We start from the raw sequence: 25,314 nt of genomic DNA, 5'->3' as shown, positions 1-25,314 counted from the left end.
TTTCAGATGTACGATAATGCGCTGATAGGGTGCCGTGTCTCAGATGTATCAAAATGCGATGATAGTGTGCCGTGTCTCAGATGTACGATAATGCAATGATAGTGTGCCGTGTCTCAGATGTACGATAATGCGCTGATAGTGTGTCGTGTTTCAGATGTACGATAATGCACAGATAGTGTGCCGTGTTTCAGATGTACGATAATGCGCTGATGATAGTGTGTCGTGTCTCAGATGTACGATAATGCGCTGATGATAGTGTGCCGTGTTTCAGATGTACGATAATGCGCTGATAGTGTGCCGTGTCTCAGATGTACGATAATGCGCTGATGATAGTGTGCCGTGTTTCAGATGTACGATAATGCACTGATAGTGTGCCGTGTCTCAGATGTACGATAATGCAATGATAGTGTGCCGTGTTTCAGATGTACGATAATGCACTGATGATAGTGTGCCGTGTTTCAGATGTACGATAATGCACTGATGATAGTGTGTCGTGTCTCAGATGTACGATAATGCGCTGATGATAGTGTGCCGTGTTTCAGATGTACGATAATGCGCTGATAGTGTGCCGTGTTTCAGATGTACGATAATGCGCTGATGATAGTGTGTCGTGTCTCAGATGTACGATAATGCGCTGATGATAGTGTGCCGTGTTTCAGATGTACGATAATGCGCTGATAGTGTGCCGTGTTTCAGATGTACGATAATGCACTGATGATAGTGTGCCGTGTTTCAGATGTACGATAATGCACTGATGATAGTGTGTCGTGTCTCAGATGTACGATAATGCGCTGATGATAGTGTGCCGTGTTTCAGATGTACGATAATGCGCTGATAGTGTGCCGTGTTTCAGATGTACGATAATGCGCTGATGATAGTGTGTCGTGTCTCAGATGTACGATAATGCGCTGATGATAGTGTGCCGTGTTTCAGATGTACGATAATGCGCTGATAGTGTGCCGTGTTTCAGATGTACGATAATGCGCTGATGATAGTGTGCCGTGTTTCAGATGTACGATAATGCACTGATAGTGTGCCGTGTTTCAGATGTACGATAATGCGCTGATAGTGTGCCGTGTCTCAGATGTATCAAAATGCGATGATAGTGTGCCGTGTTTCAGATGTACGATAATGCACTGATAGTGTGCCGTGTTTCAGATGTACGATAATGCAATGATAGTGTGCCGTGTTTCAGATGTACGATAATGCACTGATGATAGTGTGCCGTGTTTCAGATGTACGATAATGCAATGATAGTGTGTCGTGTCTCAGATGTACGATAATGCAATGATAGTGTTTCATGTTTCAGATGTACGATAATGCGCTGATAGTGTGCCGTGTCTCAGATGTACGATAATGCACTGATAGTGTGTCGTGTCTCAGATGTACGATAATGCGCTGATGATAGTGTGCCGTGTTTCAGATGTACGATATTGCACTGATGATAGTGTGCCGTGTCTCAGATGTACGATAATGCACTGATAGTGTGCCGTGTCTAAGATGTACGATAATGCACTGATGATAGTGTGCCGTGTCTCAGATGTACGATAATGCAATGATAGTGTTTCATGTTTCAGATGTACGATAATGCGCTGATGATAGTGTGCCGTGTTTCAGATGTACGATAATGCGCTGATAGTGTGCCGTGTTTCAGATGTACGATAATGCACTGATAGTGTGCCGTGTTTCAGATGTACGATAATGCGCTGATAGTGTGTCGTGTCTCAGATGTACGATAATGCGCTGATGATAGTGTGCCGTGTTTCAGATGTACGATAATGCAGTGATAGTGTGCCGTGTTTCAGATGTACGATATTGCGCTGATGATAGTGTGCCGTGTTTCAGATGTACGATAATGCGCTGATAGTGTGCCGTGTCTCAGATGTACGATAATGCGCTGATAGTGTGCCGTGTTTCAGATGTACGATAATGCGCTGATGATAGTGTGCCGTGTTTCAGATGTACGATAATGCACTGATAGTGTGCCGTGTTTCAGATGTACGATAATGCGCTGATATGGTGTCGTGTTTCAGATGTACGATAATGCGCTGATAGTGTGTCGTGTTTCAGATGTACGATAATGCACTGATGATAGTGTGCCGTGTTTCAGATGTACGATAATGCGCTGATGATAGTGTGCCGTGTCTCAGATGTACGATAATGCACTGATAGTGTGCCGTGTTTCAGATGTACGATAATGCGCTGATAGTGTGTCGTGTTTCAGATGTACGATAATGCACTGATGATAGTGTGTCGTGTCTCAGATGTACGATAATGCGCTGATAGTGTGTCGTGTTTCAGATGTACGATAATGCACTGATGATAGTGTGTCGTGTCTCAGATGTACGATAATGCACTGATAGTGTGCCGTGTCTCAGATGTACCACAATGCGATGATAGTGTTTCATGTTTCAGATGTACGATAATGCACTGATGATAGTGTGCCGTGTTTCAGATGTACGATAATGCACTGATGATAGTGTTTCATGTTTCAGATGTACGATAATGCACTGATGATAGTGTTTCATGTCTCAGATGTACGATAATGCAATGATAGTGTGTCGTGTCTCAGATGTACGATAATGCACAGATAGTGTGCCGTGTCTCAGATGTACGATAATGCGCTGATGATAGTGTGCCGTGTCTCAGATGTACGATAATGCGATGATAGTGTGCCGTGTTTCAGATGTACGATAATGCACTGATGATAGTGTGCCGTGTTTTAGATGTACGATAATGCGCTGATGATAGTGTGCCGTGTTTCAGATGTACGATAATGCGCTGATGATAGTGTGCCGTGTTTCAGATGTACGATAATGCACTGATAGTGTGTCGTGTTTCAGATGTACGATAATGCAATGATAGTGTGCCGTGTTTCAGATGTACGATAATGCACTGATGATAGTGTGTCGTGTCTCAGATGTACGATAATGCGCTGATAGTGTGTCGTGTTTCAGATGTACGATAATGCACTGATGATAGTGTGTCGTGTCTCAGATGTACGATAATGCACTGATAGTGTGCCGTGTCTCAGATGTACCACAATGCGATGATAGTGTTTCATGTTTCAGATGTACGATAATGCACTGATGATAGTGTGTCGTGTCTCAGATGTACGATAATGCGCTGATAGTGTGCCGTGTTTCAGATGTACGATAATGCACTGATGATAGTGTGCCGTGTTTCAGATGTACGATAATGCACTGATGATAGTGTTTCATGTTTCAGATGTACGATAATGCACTGATGATAGTGTTTCATGTCTCAGATGTACGATAATGCAATGATAGTGTGTCGTGTCTCAGATGTACGATAATGCACAGATAGTGTGCCGTGTCTCAGATGTACGATAATGCGCTGATGATAGTGTGCCGTGTCTCAGATGTACGATAATGCGATGATAGTGTGCCGTGTTTCAGATGTACGATAATGCACTGATGATAGTGTGCCGTGTTTTAGATGTACGATAATGCACTGATAGTGTGCCGTGTTTCAGATGTACGATAATGCGCTGATGATAGTGTGCCGTGTTTCAGATGTACGATAATGCGCTGATGATAGTGTGCCGTGTTTCAGATGTACGATAATGCAATGATAGTGTGTCGTGTCTCAGATGTACGATAATGCAATGATAGTGTTTCATGTTTCAGATGTACGATAATGCGCTGATAGTGTGCCGTGTCTCAGATGTACGATAATGCACTGATAGTGTGTCGTGTCTCAGATGTACGATAATGCGCTGATGATAGTGTGCCGTGTTTCAGATGTACGATATTGCACTGATGATAGTGTGCCGTGTCTCAGATGTACGATAATGCACTGATAGTGTGCCGTGTCTAAGATGTACGATAATGCACTGATGATAGTGTGCCGTGTCTCAGATGTACGATAATGCAATGATAGTGTTTCATGTTTCAGATGTACGATAATGCGCTGATGATAGTGTGCCGTGTTTCAGATGTACGATAATGCGCTGATAGTGTGCCGTGTTTCAGATGTACGATAATGCACTGATAGTGTGCCGTGTTTCAGATGTACGATAATGCGCTGATAGTGTGTCGTGTCTCAGATGTACGATAATGCGCTGATGATAGTGTGCCGTGTTTCAGATGTACGATAATGCAGTGATAGTGTGCCGTGTTTCAGATGTACGATATTGCGCTGATGATAGTGTGCCGTGTTTCAGATGTACGATAATGCGCTGATAGTGTGCCGTGTCTCAGATGTACGATAATGCGCTGATAGTGTGCCGTGTTTCAGATGTACGATAATGCGCTGATGATAGTGTGCCGTGTTTCAGATGTACGATAATGCACTGATAGTGTGCCGTGTTTCAGATGTACGATAATGCGCTGATATGGTGTCGTGTTTCAGATGTACGATAATGCGCTGATAGTGTGTCGTGTTTCAGATGTACGATAATGCACTGATGATAGTGTGCCGTGTTTCAGATGTACGATAATGCGCTGATGATAGTGTGCCGTGTCTCAGATGTACGATAATGCACTGATAGTGTGCCGTGTTTCAGATGTACGATAATGCGCTGATAGTGTGTCGTGTTTCAGATGTACGATAATGCACTGATGATAGTGTGTCGTGTCTCAGATGTACGATAATGCGCTGATAGTGTGTCGTGTTTCAGATGTACGATAATGCACTGATGATAGTGTGTCGTGTCTCAGATGTACGATAATGCACTGATAGTGTGCCGTGTCTCAGATGTACCACAATGCGATGATAGTGTTTCATGTTTCAGATGTACGATAATGCACTGATGATAGTGTGCCGTGTTTCAGATGTACGATAATGCACTGATGATAGTGTTTCATGTTTCAGATGTACGATAATGCACTGATGATAGTGTTTCATGTCTCAGATGTACGATAATGCAATGATAGTGTGTCGTGTCTCAGATGTACGATAATGCACAGATAGTGTGCCGTGTCTCAGATGTACGATAATGCGCTGATGATAGTGTGCCGTGTCTCAGATGTACGATAATGCGATGATAGTGTGCCGTGTTTCAGATGTACGATAATGCACTGATGATAGTGTGCCGTGTTTTAGATGTACGATAATGCGCTGATGATAGTGTGCCGTGTTTCAGATGTACGATAATGCGCTGATGATAGTGTGCCGTGTTTCAGATGTACGATAATGCACTGATAGTGTGTCGTGTTTCAGATGTACGATAATGCAATGATAGTGTGCCGTGTTTCAGATGTACGATAATGCACTGATGATAGTGTGTCGTGTCTCAGATGTACGATAATGCGCTGATAGTGTGTCGTGTTTCAGATGTACGATAATGCACTGATGATAGTGTGTCGTGTCTCAGATGTACGATAATGCACTGATAGTGTGCCGTGTCTCAGATGTACCACAATGCGATGATAGTGTTTCATGTTTCAGATGTACGATAATGCACTGATGATAGTGTGTCGTGTCTCAGATGTACGATAATGCGCTGATAGTGTGCCGTGTTTCAGATGTACGATAATGCACTGATGATAGTGTGCCGTGTTTCAGATGTACGATAATGCACTGATGATAGTGTTTCATGTTTCAGATGTACGATAATGCACTGATGATAGTGTTTCATGTCTCAGATGTACGATAATGCAATGATAGTGTGTCGTGTCTCAGATGTACGATAATGCACAGATAGTGTGCCGTGTCTCAGATGTACGATAATGCGCTGATGATAGTGTGCCGTGTCTCAGATGTACGATAATGCGATGATAGTGTGCCGTGTTTCAGATGTACGATAATGCACTGATGATAGTGTGCCGTGTTTTAGATGTACGATAATGCACTGATAGTGTGCCGTGTTTCAGATGTACGATAATGCGCTGATGATAGTGTGCCGTGTTTCAGATGTACGATAATGCGCTGATGATAGTGTGCCGTGTTTCAGATGTACGATAATGCACTGATAGTGTGTCGTGTCTCAGATGTACGATAATGCGCTGATGATAGTGTGCCGTGTCTCAGATGTACGATAATGCGCTGATGATAGTGTGCCGTGTTTCAGATGTACGATAATGCACTGATGATAGTGTGTCGTGTCTCAGATGTACGATAATGCGCTGATAGTGTGCCGTGTTTCAGATGTACGATAATGCGCTGATAGTGTGCCGTGTTTCAGATGTACGATAATGCGCTGATGATAGTGTGCCGTGTTTCAGATGTACGATAATGCACAGATAGTGTGCCGTGTTTCAGATGTACGATAATGCGCTGATGATAGTGTGTCGTGTCTCAGATGTACGATAATGCGCTGATGATAGTGTGCCGTGTCTCAGATGTACGATAATGCGCTGATGATAGTGTGCCGTGTTTCAGATGTACGATAATGCGCTGATGATAGTGTGCCGTGTTTCAGATGTACGATAATGCACTGATAGTGTGCCGTGTTTCAGATGTACGATAATGCAATGATGATAGTGTGCCGTGTTTCAGATGTACGATAATGCAATGATGATAGTGTGCCGTGTTTCAGATGTACGATAATGCAATGATGATAGTGTGCCGTGTTTCAGATGTACGATAATGCAATGATGATAGTGTGCCGTGTTTCAGATGTACGATAATGCAATGATGATAGTGTGCCGTGTTTCAGATGTACGATAATGCGATGATAGTGTGCCGTGTCTCAGATGTACGATAATGCGATGATGATAGTGTGCCGTGTTTCAGATGTACGATAATGCAATGATAGTGTGCCGTGTTTCAGATGTACGATAATGCAATGATGATAGTGTGTCGTGTTTCAGATGTACGATAATGCAATGATAGTGTGCCGTGTTTCAGATGTACGATAATGTGCTGATGATAGTGTGCCGTGTTTCAGATGTACGATAATGCAATGATGATAGTGTGCCGTGTTTCAGATGTACGATAATGCAATGATGATAGTGTGCCGTGTTTCAGATGTACGATAATGCAATGATGATAGTGTGCCGTGTTTCAGATGTACGATAATGCAATGATGATAGTGTGCCGTGTTTCAGATGTACGATAATGCGATGATAGTGTGCCGTGTCTCAGATGTACGATAATGCGATGATGATAGTGTGCCGTGTTTCAGATGTACGATAATGCACTGATGATAGTGTGCCGTGTCTCAGATGTACGATAATGCGCTGATGATACTGTTTCATGTCTCAGATGTACGATAATGCGCTGATGATAGTGTGCCGTGTCTCAGATGTACGATAATGCACTGATAGTGTGCCGTGTTTCAGATGTACGATAATGCGCTGATGATAGTGTGCCGTGTTTCAGATGTACGATAATGCACTGATGATAGTGTGCCGTGTCTCAGATGTACGATAATGCGCTGATGATAGTGTGCCGTGTTTCAGATGTACGATAATGCGCTGATGATAGTGTGCCGTGTTTCAGATGTACGATAATGCACTGATAGTGTGTCGTGTCTCAGATGTACGATAATGCACAGATAGTGTGCCGTGTCTCAGATGTACGATAATGCGCTGATGATAGTGTGCCGTGTCTCAGATGTACGATAATGCGATGATAGTGTGCCGTGTTTCAGATGTACGATAATGCACTGATGATAGTGTGCCGTGTTTTAGATGTACGATAATGCACTGATAGTGTGCCGTGTTTCAGATGTACGATAATGCGCTGATGATAGTGTGCCGTGTTTCAGATGTACGATAATGCGCTGATGATAGTGTGCCGTGTTTCAGATGTACGATAATGCACTGATAGTGTGCCGTGTTTCAGATGTACGATAATGCGCTGATATGGTGTCGTGTTTCAGATGTACGATAATGCGCTGATAGTGTGTCGTGTTTCAGATGTACGATAATGCACTGATGATAGTGTGCCGTGTTTCAGATGTACGATAATGCGCTGATGATAGTGTGCCGTGTCTCAGATGTACGATAATGCACTGATAGTGTGCCGTGTTTCAGATGTACGATAATGCGCTGATAGTGTGTCGTGTTTCAGATGTACGATAATGCACTGATGATAGTGTGTCGTGTCTCAGATGTACGATAATGCGCTGATAGTGTGTCGTGTTTCAGATGTACGATAATGCACTGATGATAGTGTGTCGTGTCTCAGATGTACGATAATGCACTGATAGTGTGCCGTGTCTCAGATGTACCACAATGCGATGATAGTGTTTCATGTTTCAGATGTACGATAATGCACTGATGATAGTGTGCCGTGTTTCAGATGTACGATAATGCACTGATGATAGTGTTTCATGTTTCAGATGTACGATAATGCACTGATGATAGTGTTTCATGTCTCAGATGTACGATAATGCAATGATAGTGTGTCGTGTCTCAGATGTACGATAATGCACAGATAGTGTGCCGTGTCTCAGATGTACGATAATGCGCTGATGATAGTGTGCCGTGTCTCAGATGTACGATAATGCGATGATAGTGTGCCGTGTTTCAGATGTACGATAATGCACTGATGATAGTGTGCCGTGTTTTAGATGTACGATAATGCGCTGATGATAGTGTGCCGTGTTTCAGATGTACGATAATGCGCTGATGATAGTGTGCCGTGTTTCAGATGTACGATAATGCACTGATAGTGTGTCGTGTTTCAGATGTACGATAATGCAATGATAGTGTGCCGTGTTTCAGATGTACGATAATGCACTGATGATAGTGTGTCGTGTCTCAGATGTACGATAATGCGCTGATAGTGTGTCGTGTTTCAGATGTACGATAATGCACTGATGATAGTGTGTCGTGTCTCAGATGTACGATAATGCACTGATAGTGTGCCGTGTCTCAGATGTACCACAATGCGATGATAGTGTTTCATGTTTCAGATGTACGATAATGCACTGATGATAGTGTGTCGTGTCTCAGATGTACGATAATGCGCTGATAGTGTGCCGTGTTTCAGATGTACGATAATGCACTGATGATAGTGTGCCGTGTTTCAGATGTACGATAATGCACTGATGATAGTGTTTCATGTTTCAGATGTACGATAATGCACTGATGATAGTGTTTCATGTCTCAGATGTACGATAATGCAATGATAGTGTGTCGTGTCTCAGATGTACGATAATGCACAGATAGTGTGCCGTGTCTCAGATGTACGATAATGCGCTGATGATAGTGTGCCGTGTCTCAGATGTACGATAATGCGATGATAGTGTGCCGTGTTTCAGATGTACGATAATGCACTGATGATAGTGTGCCGTGTTTTAGATGTACGATAATGCACTGATAGTGTGCCGTGTTTCAGATGTACGATAATGCGCTGATGATAGTGTGCCGTGTTTCAGATGTACGATAATGCGCTGATGATAGTGTGCCGTGTTTCAGATGTACGATAATGCACTGATAGTGTGTCGTGTCTCAGATGTACGATAATGCGCTGATGATAGTGTGCCGTGTCTCAGATGTACGATAATGCGCTGATGATAGTGTGCCGTGTTTCAGATGTACGATAATGCACTGATGATAGTGTGTCGTGTCTCAGATGTACGATAATGCGCTGATAGTGTGCCGTGTTTCAGATGTACGATAATGCGCTGATAGTGTGCCGTGTTTCAGATGTACGATAATGCGCTGATGATAGTGTGCCGTGTTTCAGATGTACGATAATGCACAGATAGTGTGCCGTGTTTCAGATGTACGATAATGCGCTGATGATAGTGTGTCGTGTCTCAGATGTACGATAATGCGCTGATGATAGTGTGCCGTGTCTCAGATGTACGATAATGCGCTGATGATAGTGTGCCGTGTTTCAGATGTACGATAATGCGCTGATGATAGTGTGCCGTGTTTCAGATGTACGATAATGCACTGATAGTGTGCCGTGTTTCAGATGTACGATAATGCAATGATGATAGTGTGCCGTGTTTCAGATGTACGATAATGCAATGATGATAGTGTGCCGTGTTTCAGATGTACGATAATGCAATGATGATAGTGTGCCGTGTTTCAGATGTACGATAATGCAATGATGATAGTGTGCCGTGTTTCAGATGTACGATAATGCAATGATGATAGTGTGCCGTGTTTCAGATGTACGATAATGCGATGATAGTGTGCCGTGTCTTAGATGTACGATAATGCGATGATGATAGTGTGCCGTGTTTCAGATGTACGATAATGCAATGATAGTGTGCCGTGTTTCAGATGTACGATAATGCAATGATGATAGTGTGTCGTGTTTCAGATGTACGATAATGCAATGATAGTGTGCCGTGTTTCAGATGTACGATAATGTGCTGATGATAGTGTGCCGTGTTTCAGATGTACGATAATGCAATGATGATAGTGTGCCGTGTTTCAGATGTACGATAATGCAATGATGATAGTGTGCCGTGTTTCAGATGTACGATAATGCAATGATGATAGTGTGCCGTGTTTCAGATGTACGATAATGCAATGATGATAGTGTGCCGTGTTTCAGATGTACGATAATGCGATGATAGTGTGCCGTGTCTCAGATGTACGATAATGCGATGATGATAGTGTGCCGTGTTTCAGATGTACGATAATGCACTGATGATAGTGTGCCGTGTCTCAGATGTACGATAATGCGCTGATGATACTGTTTCATGTCTCAGATGTACGATAATGCGCTGATGATAGTGTGCCGTGTCTCAGATGTACGATAATGCACTGATAGTGTGCCGTGTTTCAGATGTACGATAATGCGCTGATGATAGTGTGCCGTGTTTCAGATGTACGATAATGCACTGATGATAGTGTGCCGTGTCTCAGATGTACGATAATGCGCTGATGATAGTGTGCCGTGTTTCAGATGTACGATAATGCGCTGATGATAGTGTGCCGTGTTTCAGATGTACGATAATGCACTGATAGTGTGTCGTGTCTCAGATGTACGATAATGCACAGATAGTGTGCCGTGTCTCAGATGTACGATAATGCGCTGATGATAGTGTGCCGTGTCTCAGATGTACGATAATGCGATGATAGTGTGCCGTGTTTCAGATGTACGATAATGCACTGATGATAGTGTGCCGTGTTTTAGATGTACGATAATGCACTGATAGTGTGCCGTGTTTCAGATGTACGATAATGCGCTGATGATAGTGTGCCGTGTTTCAGATGTACGATAATGCGCTGATGATAGTGTGCCGTGTTTCAGATGTACGATAATGCACTGATAGTGTGTCGTGTCTCAGATGTACGATAATGCGCTGATGATAGTGTGCCGTGTCTCAGATGTACGATAATGCGCTGATGATAGTGTGCCGTGTTTCAGATGTACGATAATGCACTGATGATAGTGTGTCGTGTCTCAGATGTACGATAATGCGCTGATAGTGTGCCGTGTTTCAGATGTACGATAATGCGCTGATAGTGTGCCGTGTTTCAGATGTACGATAATGCGCTGATGATAGTGTGCCGTGTTTCAGATGTACGATAATGCACAGATAGTGTGCCGTGTTTCAGATGTACGATAATGCGCTGATGATAGTGTGTCGTGTCTCAGATGTACGATAATGCGCTGATGATAGTGTGCCGTGTCTCAGATGTACGATAATGCGCTGATGATAGTGTGCCGTGTTTCAGATGTACGATAATGCGCTGATGATAGTGTGCCGTGTTTCAGATGTACGATAATGCACTGATAGTGTGCCGTGTTTCAGATGTACGATAATGCAATGATGATAGTGTGCCGTGTTTCAGATGTACGATAATGCAATGATGATAGTGTGCCGTGTTTCAGATGTACGATAATGCAATGATGATAGTGTGCCGTGTTTCAGATGTACGATAATGCAATGATAGTGTGCCGTGTTTCAGATGTACGATAATGTGGTGATGATAGTGTGCCGTGTTTCAGATGTACGATAATGCAATGATGATAGTGTGCCGTGTTTCAGATGTACGATAATGCAATGATGATAGTGTGCCGTGTTTCAGATGTACGATAATGCAATGATGATAGTGTGCCGTGTTTCAGATGTACGATAATGCAATGATGATAGTGTGCCGTGTTTCAGATGTACGATAATGCGATGATAGTGTGCCGTGTCTCAGATGTACGATAATGCGATGATGATAGTGTGCCGTGTTTCAGATGTACGATAATGCACTGATGATAGTGTGCCGTGTCTCAGATGTACGATAATGCGCTGATGATACTGTTTCATGTCTCAGATGTACGATAATGCGCTGATGATAGTGTGCCGTGTCTCAGATGTACGATAATGCACTGATAGTGTGCCGTGTTTCAGATGTACGATAATGCGCTGATGATAGTGTGCCGTGTTTCAGATGTACGATAATGCACTGATGATAGTGTGCCGTGTCTCAGATGTACGATAATGCGCTGATGATACTGTTTCATGTCTCAGATGTACGATAATGCGCTGATGATAGTGTGTCGTGTCTCAGATGTACGATAATGCACTGATAGTGTGCCGTGTTTCAGATGTACGATAATGCACTGATAGTGTGCCGTGTTTTAGATGTACGATAATGCGCTGATAGTGTGCCGTGTTTCAGATGTACGATAATGCGCTGATAGTGTGTCGTGTCTCAGATGTACGATAATGCGCTGATGATAGTGTGCCGTGTTTCAGATGTACGATAATGCACTGATAGTGTGCCGTGTTTCAGATGTACGATAATGCGCTGATAGTGTGTCGTGTTTCAGATGTACGATAATGCGCTGATAGTGTGTCGTGTTTCAGATGTACGATAATGCACTGATGATAGTGTGCCGTGTTTCAGATGTACGATAATGCGCTGATGATAGTGTGCCGTGTTTCAGATGTACGATAATGCACTGATGATAGTGTGCCGTGTCTCAGATGTACGATAATGCACTGATAGTGTGCCGTGTTTCAGATGTACGATAATGCGCTGATAGTGTGTCGTGTTTCAGATGTACGATAATGCACTGATGATAGTGTGTCGTGTCTCAGATGTACGATAATGCACTGATAGTGTGTCGTGTTTCAGATGTACGATAATGCAATGATGATAGTGTGCCGTGTTTCAGATGTACGATAATGCGATGATATTGTGCCTTGTTTCAGATGTACGATAATGCACAGATAGTGTGCCGTGTTTCAGATGTACGATAATGCAATGATAGTGTGCCGTGTCTCAGATGTACGATAATGCACTGATGATAGTGTGCCGTGTTTCAGATGTACGATAATGCACTGATGATAGTGTGTCGTGTTTCAGATGTACGATAATGCACTGATAGTGTGCCGTGTTTCAGATGTACGATAATGCAATGATAGTGTGCCGTGTCTCAGATGTACGATAATGCGCTGATGATAGTGTGTCGTGTTTTAGATGTACGATAATGCGCTGATGATAGTGTGCCGTGTTTCAGATGTACGATAATGCGCTGATAGTGTGCCGTGTTTCAGATGTACGATAATGCAATGATAGTGTGCCGTGTTTCAGATGTACGATAATGCACTGATAGTGTGCCGTGTTTCAGATGTACGATAATGCACTGATAGTGTGTCGTGTTTCAGATGTACGATAATGCACTGATGATAGTGTGTCGTGTTTCAGATGTACGATAATGCACTGATGATAGTGTGTCGTGTTTCAGATGTACGATAATGCACTGATGATAGTGTGTCGTGTTTCAGATGTACAACAATGCAATGATAGTGTGCCGTGTTTCAGATGTACGATAATGCACTGATGATAGTGTGCCGTGTTTCAGATGTACGATAATGCAATGATAGTGTGTCGTGTCTCAGATGTACGATAATGCACTGATAGTGTGCCGTGTCTCAGATGTACGATAATGCACTGATAGTGTGTCGTGTTTCAGATGTACGATAATGCACTGATGATAGTGTGTCGTGTTTCAGATGTACAATAATGCACTGATAGTGTGCCGTGTTTCAGATGTACGATAATGCAACGATAGTGTGCCGTGTTTTAGATGTACGATAATGCGCTGATAGTGTGCCGTGTTTCAGATGTACGATAATGCGCTGATAGTGTGTCGTGTTTCAGATGTACGATAATGCGCTGATGATAGTGTGCCGTGTTTCAGATGTACGATAATGCACTGATAGTGTGCCGTGTTTCAGATGTACGATAATGCACTGATGATAGTGTGCCGTGTTTCAGATGTACGATAATGCACTGATGATAGTGTGTCGTGTTTCAGATGTACGATAATGCAATGATGATAGTGTGCCGTGTTTCAGATGTACGATAATGCGATGATAGTGTGCCGTGTCTCAGATGTACGATAATGCGATGATGATAGTGTGCCGTGTTTCAGATGTACGATAATGCACTGATGATAGTGTGCCGTGTCTCAGATGTACGATAATGCGCTGATGATACTGTTTCATGTCTCAGATGTACGATAATGCGCTGATGATAGTGTGCCGTGTCTCAGATGTACGATAATGCACTGATAGTGTGCCGTGTTTCAGATGTACGATAATGCGCTGATGATAGTGTGCCGTGTTTCAGATGTACGATAATGCACTGATGATAGTGTGCCGTGTCTCAGATGTACGATAATGCGCTGATGATACTGTTTCATGTCTCAGATGTACGATAATGCGCTGATGATAGTGTGTCGTGTCTCAGATGTACGATAATGCACTGATAGTGTGCCGTGTTTCAGATGTACGATAATGCACTGATAGTGTGCCGTGTTTTAGATGTACGATAATGCGCTGATAGTGTGCCGTGTTTCAGATGTACGATAATGCGCTGATAGTGTGTCGTGTCTCAGATGTACGATAATGCGCTGATGATAGTGTGCCGTGTTTCAGATGTACGATAATGCACTGATAGTGTGCCGTGTTTCAGATGTACGATAATGCGCTGATAGTGTGTCGTGTTTCAGATGTACGATAATGCGCTGATAGTGTGTCGTGTTTCAGATGTACGATAATGCACTGATGATAGTGTGCCGTGTTTCAGATGTACGATAATGCGCTGATGATAGTGTGCCGTGTTTCAGATGTACGATAATGCACTGATGATAGTGTGCCGTGTCTCAGATGTACGATAATGCACTGATAGTGTGCCGTGTTTCAGATGTACGATAATGCGCTGATAGTGTGTCGTGTTTCAGATGTACGATAATGCACTGATGATAGTGTGTCGTGTCTCAGATGTACGATAATGCACTGATAGTGTGTCGTGTTTCAGATGTACGATAATGCAATGATGATAGTGTGCCGTGTTTCAGATGTACGATAATGCGATGATATTGTGCCTTGTTTCAGATGTACGATAATGCACAGATAGTGTGCCGTGTTTCAGATGTACGATAATGCAATGATAGTGTGCCGTGTCTCAGATGTACGATAATGCACTGATGATAGTGTGCCGTGTTTCAGATGTACGATAATGCACTGATGATAGTGTGTCGTGTTTCAGATGTACGATAATGCACTGATAGTGTGCCGTGTTTCAGATGTACGATAATGCAATGATAGTGTGCCGTGTCTCAGATGTACGATAATGCGCTGATGATAGTGTGTCGTGTTTTAGATGTACGATAATGCGCTGATGATAGTGTGCCGTGTTTCAGATGTACGATAATGCGCTGATAGTGTGCCGTGTTTCAGATGTACGATAATGCAATGATAGTGTGCCGTGTTTCAGATGTACGATAATGCACTGATAGTGTGCCGTGTTTCAGATGTACGATAATGCACTGATAGTGTGTCGTGTTTCAGATGTACGATAATGCACTGATGATAGTGTGTCGTGTTTCAGATGTACGATAATGCACTGATGATAGTGTGTCGTGTTTCAGATGTACGATAATGCACTGATGATAGTGTGTCGTGTTTCAGATGTACAACAATGCAATGATAGTGTGCCGTGTTTCAGATGTACGATAATGCACTGATGATAGTGTGCCGTGTTTCAGATGTACGATAATGCAATGATAGTGTGTCGTGTCTCAGATGTACGATAATGCACTGATAGTGTGCCGTGTCTCAGATGTACGATAATGCACTGATAGTGTGTCGTGTTTCAGATGTACGATAATGCACTGATGATAGTGTGTCGTGTTTCAGATGTACAATAATGCACTGATAGTGTGCCGTGTTTCAGATGTACGATAATGCAACGATAGTGTGCCGTGTTTTAGATGTACGATAATGCGCTGATAGTGTGCCGTGTTTCAGATGTACGATAATGCGCTGATAGTGTGTCGTGTTTCAGATGTACGATAATGCGCTGATGATAGTGTGCCGTGTTTCAGATGTACGATAATGCACTGATAGTGTGCCGTGTTTCAGATGTACGATAATGCACTGATGATAGTGTGCCGTGTTTCAGATGTACGATAATGCACTGATGATAGTGTGTCGTGTTTCAGATGTACGATAATGCGCTGATGATAGTGTGCCGTGTTTCAGATGTACGATAATGCAATGATAGTGTGTCGTGTTTCAGATGTACGATAATGCGCTGATAGTGTGCCGTGTTTCAGATGTACGATAATGCAATGATAGTGTGCCGTGTTTCAGATGTACGATAATGCAACGATAGTGTGCCGTGTTTCAGATGTACGATAATGCAACGATAGTGTGCCGTGTTTCAGATGTACGATAATGCACTGATAGTGTGCCGTGTCTCAGATATACGATAATGCAACGATAGTGTGCCGTGTTTCAGATGTACGATAATGCGCTGATGATAGTGTGTCGTGTTTCAGATGTACGATAATGCAATGATAGTGTGCCATGTTTCAGATGTACGATATTGCGCTGATGATAGTGTGTCGTGTCTAAGATGTACGATAATGCAATGATAGTGTGCCGTGTTTCAGATGTACGATAATGCACCGATAGTGTGTCGTGTTTCAGATGTACGATAATGCACTGATGATAGTGTGCCGTGTTTCAGATGTACGATAATGCACTGATAGTGTGTCGTGTTTCAGATGTACGATAATGCAATGATAGTGTGCCATGTTCCAGATGTACGATAATGCGCTGATGATAGTGTGCCGTGTTTCAGATGTACGATAATGCGCTGATGATAGTGTGCCGTGTTTCAGATGTACGATAATGCACTGATGATAGTGTGCCGTGTCTCAGATGTACGATAATGCGCTGATGATAGTGTGCCGTGTTTCAGATGTACGATAATGCGCTGATGATAGTGTGTCGTGTTTCAGATGTACGATACTGCAACGATAGTGTGCCGTGTTTCAGATGTACGATAATGCACTGATGATAGTGTGCCGTGTCTCAGATGTACGATAATGCAATGATAGTGTGCCGTGTTTCAGATGTACGATAATGCACTGATAGTGTGTCGTGTTTCAGATGTACGATAATGCGCTGATGATAGTGTGCCGTGTCTCAGATGTACGATAATGCAATGATAGTGTGCCATGTTTCAGATGTACGATAATGCGCTGATGATAGTGTGCCGTGTTTCAGATGTACGATAATGCGCTGATGATAGTGTGCCGTGTTTAAGATGTACGATAATGCACTGATAGTGTGCCGTGTTTCAGATGTACGATAATGCGCTGATGATAGTGTGCCGTGTTTTAGATGTACGATAATGCGCTGATAGTGTGCCGTGTCTCAGATGTACGATAATGCAATGATAGTGTTTTATGTTTCAGATGTACGATAATGCGCTGATGATAGTGTGCCGTGTTTCAGATGTACGATAATGCGCTGATGATAGTGTGCCGTGTCTCAGATGTACGATAATGCAATGATAGTGTTTTATGTTTCAGATGTACGATAATGCGCTGATGATAGTGTGCCGTGTTTCAGATGTACGATAATGCACTGATGATAGTGTGCCGTGTTCCAGATGTACGATAATGCGCTGATGATAGTGTGCCATGTTTCAGATGTACGATAATGCGCTGATGATAGTGTGCCGTGTTTCAGATGTACGATAATGCACTGATGATCGTGTGTCGTGTTTCAGATGTACGATAATGCGCTGATGATAGTGTGCCGTGTTTCAGATGTACGATAATGCACTGATAGTGTGCCGTGTCTCAGATGTACGATAATGCAATGATAGTGTGCCGTGTCTCAGATGTACGATAATGCAATGATAGTGTTTTATGTTTCAGATGTACGATAATGCGCTGATGATAGTGTGCCGTGTCTCAGATGTACGATAATGCAATGATAGTGTTTTATGTTTCAGATGTACGATAATGCACTGATGATAGTGTGCCGTGTCTCAGATGTACGATAATGCACTGATGATAGTGTGCCGTGTTTTAGATGTACGATAATGCGCTGATAGTGTGCCGTGTCTCAGATGTACGATAATGCAATGATAGTGTTTTATGTTTCAGATGTACGATAATGCGCTGATGATAGTGTGCCGTGTCTCAGATGTACGATAATGCACTGATAGTATGCCGTGTTTCAGATGTACGATAATGCAATGATAGTGTGCCGTGTCTCAGATGTACGATAATGCAATGATAGTGTTTTATGTTTCAGATGTACGATAATGCGCTGATGATAGTATGCCGTGTCTCAGATGTACGATAATGCGCTGATAGTGTGCCGTGTTTCAGATGTACGATAACGCAATGATAGTGTGTCGTGTTTCAGATGTACGATAATGCAATGATAGTGTGCCGTGTTTCAGATGTACGATAATGCGCTGATGATAGTGTGCCGTGTTTTAGATGTACGATAATGCAATGATAGTGTGCCGTGTTTCAGATGTACGATAATGCGCTGATGATAGTGTGCCGTGTTTCAGATGTACGATAATGCGCTGATGATAGTGTGCCGTGTTTCAGATGTACGATAATGCGCTGATAGTGTGTCGTGTTTCAGATGTACGATAATGCACTGATGATAGTGTGTCGTGTTTCAGATGTACGATAATGCAATGATAGTGTGTCGTGTTTCAGATGTACGATAATGCAACGATAGTGTGCCGTGTTTCAGATGTACGATAATGCACTGATAGTGTGCCGTGTCTCAGATGTACGATAATGCAACGATAGTGTGCCGTGTTTCAGATGTACGATAATGCGCTGATGATAGTGTGTCGTGTTTCAGATGTACGATAATGCAATGATAGTGTGCCATGTTTCAGATGTACGATAATGCGCTGATGATAGTGTGCCGTGTTTCAGATGTACGATAATGCAATGATAGTGTGCCGTGTTTCAGATGTACGATAATGCACTGATAGTGTGTCGTGTTTCAGATGTACGATAATGCACTGATGATAGTGTGTCGTGTTTCAGATGTACGATAATGCAATGATAGTGTGCCATGTTCCAGATGTACGATAATGCGCTGATGATAGTGTGCCGTGTTTCAGATGTACGATAATGCGCTGATGATAGTGTGCCGTGTTTCAGATGTACGATAATGCACTGATGATAGTGTGCCGTGTCTCAGATGTACGATAATGCGCTGATGATAGTGTGCCGTGTTTCAGATGTACGATAATGCGCTGATGATAGTGTGCCGTGTTTAAGATGTACGATAATGCGCTGATAGTGTGCCGTGTCTCAGATGTACGATAATGCAATGATAGTGTTCCGTGTCTCAGATGTACGATAATGCAATGATAGTGTGCCATGTTTCAGATGTACGATAATGCGCTGATGATAGTGTGCCGTGTTTCAGATGTACGATAATGCACTGATGATAGTGTGCCGTGTTTTAGATGTACGATAATGCGCTGATAGTGTGCCGTGTCTCAGATGTACGATAATGCAATGATAGTGTTTTATGTTTCAGATGTACGATAATGCGCTGATGATAGTGTGCCGTGTTTCAGATGTACGATAATGCGCTGATGATAGTGTGCCGTGTCTCAGATGTACGATAATGCAATGATAGTGTGCCGTGTCTCAGATGTACGATAATGCAATGATAGTGTTTTATGTTTCAGATGTACGATAATGCACTGATAGTGTGCCGTGTCTCAGATGTACGATAATGCGCTGATAGTGTGCCGTGTCTCAGATGTACGATAATGCAATGATAGTGTTTTATGTTTCAGATTTACGATAATGCACTGATGATAGTGTGCCGTGTTTTAGATGTACGATAATGCGCTGATAGTGTGCCGTGTCTCAGATGTACGATAATGCAATGATAGTGTTTTATGTTTCAGATGTACGATAATGCGCTGATGATAGTGTGCCGTGTCTCAGATGTACGATAATGCACTGATAGTATGCCGTGTTTCAGATGTACGATAATGCAATGATAGTGTGCCGTGTCTCAGATGTACGATAATGCAATGATAGTGTTTTATGTTTCAGATGTACGATAATGCGCTGATGATAGTATGCCGTGTCTCAGATGTACGATAATGCGCTGATAGTGTGCCGTGTTTCAGATGTACGATAATGCAATGATAGTGTGTCGTGTTTCAGATGTACGATAATGCAATGATAGTGTGCCGTGTTTCAGATGTACGATAATGCGCTGATGATAGTGTGCCGTGTTTTCGATGTACGATAATGCGCTGATGATAGTGTGCCGTGTTTCAGATGTACGATAATGCGCTGATAGTGTGTCGTGTTTCAGATGTACGATAATGCACTGATGATAGTGTGTCGTGTTTCAGATGTACGATAATGCACTGATGATAGTGTGTCGTGTTTCAGATGTACGATAATGCAATGATAGTGTGCCGTGTTTTAGATGTACGATAATGCGCTGATAGTGTGCCGTGTTTCAGATGTACGATAATGCGCTGATAGTGTGTCGTGTTTCAGATGTACGATAATGCGCTGATAGTGTGCCGTGTTTCAGATGTACGATAATGCGCTGATGATAGTGTGCCGTGTCTCAGATGTACGATAATGTGCTGATAGTGTGCCGTGTTTCAGATGTACGATATTGCAATGATAGTGTGCCGTGTTTCAGATGTACGATAATGCAATGATGATAGTGTGCCGTGTCTCAGATGTACGATAATGCACTGATAGTGTGTCGTGTTTCAGATGTACGATAATGCAATGATGATAGTGTGCCGTGTCTCAGATGTACGATAATGCGCTGATGATAGTGTGCCGTGTCTCAGATGTACGATAATGCGCTGATGATAGTGTGCCCTGTCTCAGATGTACGATAATGCAATGATAGTGTGCCGTGTCTCAGATGTACGATAATGCACTGATGATAGTATGCCGTGTCTCAGATGTACCACAATGCGATGATAGTTTTTCATGTTTCAGATGTACGATAATGCTCTGATAGCAGCCGGCCTGATGGAGGATCCACGCGCGATGGTCGGCAGACTCAACACCCTCCTCGTAAAAGCCTTAGAATCATGGCGTCACCACAGGCGGCCCATAGATTAATCAGCAATCAAAAGAAAGCCCGCGACCCACCAATTAAAAAGCGCAAGACACTTAAATGACGCTTTATATGAAACACATACTTCACTTGTTTGCTTGGTGTAGTAGAGAAACAATATGAGGCGGAGAAGTACTTTTAGTGACCGTTGAAGCAACTAAAGAATCGGAATTTCAATTGGGGACTTTCTTTAAGAGATCACGTGGCCCTTCTGGGTGGCAAATTCATACCCAAATAGTCATTTGAATATGACTGCGCCTGTCACACCGGAGAACGACAAATAATTAAAATCTTTGAATGAAATTAAACATTTTCTTAAAAGAATTATGGCTTTTTTCGTAAACGCTGAAAAGGTTGCATTTTGTTGCTGTTATTTTGCCGCTAAAAGCCTGAGCGCGCGCTAGTTTGGCACCCAAAAAGTCACGTGATCTCTTACCTCAAGGCCCCTATTCAATAGTAACGCCGACTACGACAACCGAGGAGTTGATATATCACGATTTTATAACGATATTTTATGACTGCGCCATCCGAAATTTCCGACTTGTCGAACGATTGTTTGCGGAAATGAGATAGAGGGTCTAGTGTTCTACTGGCCTCGAAGTGAGACACCATAACGTAACCACAAGGCAGACGAGGAATGAATAAAACGCATGTGTTGATGCCAATTGCTGACATCATCACTTGTTATGGGCCGACCAGCCCTTCCCATAATGCAATTTATTGGTGGTCAAAATGATCTGTTGTTTGGATGTTTATATTATTCAGGAATTGATAATGATGAGAAAGCGATGCTTCCGTTCGGGAATTCTATTCCCTTGTTGGCTTCTAAAAGCACGCTGCCACTCCTTCATTTTTGGACGATCTGGTGCCAGGTCCTTTTGCAATGTGAATATCAGGACCACTAGCCTTTCTTCCACCATTTGTCGCGCTAGGCGACGCGTGACGAGTCCAGAACGGCGGCGAGACAGACTGGGTCCTAGGGCGGTTGTGCTACTGCGTCTTTTATTTAATTTCTTATAATCTCTCTGCGGCGGATCCATTTATTTGGGGCGGTGGTTATTATGTTCCCCGCGTGCCGCTCGTTTTATTCTCGCGCCAAGACGAAGACTTCCGCTATTTTAAAGCGTAAGACCATTTATTTATGTTTGTGCGTAATTATGTTTTACCCATGAAGCACTGCGCGTTACCACACAAGATGTCTGCGCAAGCTTATTTAAAATAGACGTACATGAGTAGAACCTCGATTTAGCGAAGAGCCCAGGGACTGGGGAAATCTGCTCGTTATATCGAGGCTTCATACGTTTTAATGTAATTTTAGCCGGGCTGAAAGAAGGAAATTAGTCGTTATACCAAAAACTTTGTTAAACCGAGGTCCCACTGTATAGCCCCTGCCCTCTATCCATCATCTGGCACTGAATTTTTAACCCTACATGAAGTATACTGGCCATGGTCTCGCACTGAAGGGTAACGTAATCACCAGCAGTACTCTTGTATCTCCTCGTAAACACAACCTTCCACGCAGCACTCTTCCACAATGTTAGGCCGAGAAGAGTGCCGCCTAGCTCGCATGGCATGCTGGGAAGCCAGGAATGTCTTTGCATCTTCGGGTATCATCTCGACTGCTCGTTTTCCTTAAAATGAAACGCAATGAACGTGTAATTAGAACTTTGAGTGACAGCCAGACTTTTTAGGAAATGAGTAATTTTTTTGTATATTATATATCTATAACAATTTCACTGTTAAATGATAAGAAAAGAAATTCTAAACAAAGTTCTCGTGGGGGAACACCTCGAAATTTGACAATAAACAATTTCTTTTGTCGGCCATCTTGTATTCTATTGTTATCCATGACACTTTAACCCTCCGCGAACGTACTCTCGACGAGATCGCTCTGCCAGTGCGCTCACGAATAACAAAAGATTCAAAAAATGCCGCCAAAAGAAATTGTTTATTGACAAATTTTGAGATGTTCCCCCACGAGAACTTTGGAGAACTTTTAGGAAGTTAATAAGGACATACTAGGCTGTCATTTAAGAATTTAAAATTACTTGTGTCGCAATTACTTTTAGGTTAAACACTAGAATGACTGGACTATTGTCTCGTTTGGTAAAAGCGCGTAGTCAATCCACCGTCTTAACCAATCGATGGCTTTCATGTTTTCACTGTCGCGTCGTAAACCATTTGTCTGCACACAGCGAGGGAATTGATTGGCCTCGGTGGTATGATTGACTACGCCCTATTATTCCCAGACAAGAAATGGATTTGATTTCTCGGCGATTGCGCAACAACGAATTCGGCTATCAGATCGTTTTTCGCACTAATAAGCTTACTTCACCAAACTGTAAATATGTTAAAGGATATATCTTTTGCATAATTTGTACGAGGGGGGATAAGAAATATTAATAACAAATCTGATCGAGTACGCAGTTAGCCCTTTGTCAGTTACGTCATATAAGCCACCCACTTACCCTACCCCCCTTATTTACTCACTTTTGCTCTGAAAGCACACCTGCATAAATGCGTGGTAGATGTGGTCCCCGCACAAGTGATAACTGATCCTAGTGCCAGTCCTCTCGTACGTTTTGTACTTCTTTTCCCACCTCTTAATTCTGATTGGTTCACTGGCCTCCAATAGCAGCGTGGCAAGGAGTGCGAGCGCCAAAACTAGAATTTGCGCATGCGTTATCTTCATCGAAGTGCTGAACAAACTTAGCAGGCTCAGCAAATTGTTTAACTTGATAAATTCTAAAATACTTGGGATCTATAGAATATAACAAAAAAGATTTTGTTGGGCACTGACAACAACAAAAAGATATAAATCTTTTATATCTCTCTTTTATATTTCATGACGATATGAAAATTGGGCTACATAGGGGGGGAGAGATTTTGATCCAGATTCATTTAATTGCGCACTATTTCTTTTATTTTCATATTTCATATTATAATTATGGATAATTTAGAAAGGAAAGGGAGTGTGGCATTAGACGATTGAGGTGCTTATCAAGTAAAATACAAGTAATTGATCAGTTTTTCAAAAATGATTTTAATGAAAATGAATTGAGAATGATTTTGAAGTGTGAGCACAGTGTTTATTACTCATCAGAACTAAAGATTTACGTGACAAATTCGGTGCCTTTGCAGTTTTATATATGTTTGGTGATTTAAATGAGAAAATTTGGTGCTTTTTGTATTTTCGCAGACCGAGCGCTATATGTTTAACAAGTCAACAAAGCAAAAAAAAAAAAAGGACAGCGACATAAAAATACTTTTAAAAATCAAAAAAGTTATACTCAAAAAGCAGAGCAAGCTGATGGCCTCAAAATAAGAAAAAAGAAAGAGCATATGTAACCCTCCCGTCTGATATCAAATGATCCCTTCCTTAGCAATCGTATAAACAATGCCATGTCCTGAGAACTAAAGTGCTAGTGCCAATAGTGCTGAATAGAAGAATAGAATAGAAGTTATTTAACTTTTAACAACGCTAGGTTTTAGCCTTTATCAGTAGCTGGCTTACCTTTTGCTAATGTGCAATACGATTCTTTGGGGTACTTTTGGGTTGGTTTTGGGTGATCCTATCTCGTGTCGGGCGCAGTCCTTTATAGACTTTATAAGAGGATATGAAGGACATATCCTTTTATGGGGCGATAATGGGTCGCGTTTATGTACGTCAATATTTACATAAGTCTGATAGTCACTTTCCCTACACTATATTATATTCTAGCCTGAGTTATTCAACCTAAAAGATTCTATATGATGCATAAAACCCACAAATGAATAATGTGCGAATTATAACAAAATAATCTGATAATACGAGGAACAAAATTTAGTAAAAAACTTTCATGTGTTTTATGACCTTATATAGTGGGAATTCTTACTCCCTTGCCACGTGTATATGTACAATGGGTAATAGATTTGAGTCAGAAAGTATAATATTGAGAGTACGCTCTAGATGTTAAGTGGCCCATTAACAACACTCTTCCACAATGTTATGGGGGGAGAGGGGATAGGGGCAACCAAACCCGAAAACCTAT

General features: G+C 42.3%; 1 protein-coding gene across 1 annotated transcript in view; it reads left to right on the top strand.

The window, feature by feature from the left end:
* The window catches only part of LOC5517716 (heat shock protein 75 kDa, mitochondrial), a 36,410-nt gene extending 14,416 nt beyond the window's left edge, over positions 1-21,994 (top strand). Inside the window, exon 14 of the mRNA XM_032362302.2 lies at positions 21,163-21,994. Within this exon, the coding sequence (XP_032218193.2) occupies positions 21,163-21,288 (126 nt within the window). The 3' untranslated portion in view covers positions 21,289-21,994. The remainder of the gene's footprint in view (positions 1-21,162) is intronic.
* Positions 21,995-25,314: the final 3,320 nt, after the last annotated feature.

The sequence above is a fragment of the Nematostella vectensis genome, chromosome 10, assembly GCF_932526225.1.
Source record: "Nematostella vectensis chromosome 10, jaNemVect1.1, whole genome shotgun sequence".
NCBI classification, from domain to species: domain Eukaryota; kingdom Metazoa; phylum Cnidaria; class Anthozoa; order Actiniaria; family Edwardsiidae; genus Nematostella; species Nematostella vectensis.
Note: the sequence above shows the minus strand (reverse complement) of the source record. Positions and strands in the feature narration are given on the sequence as shown.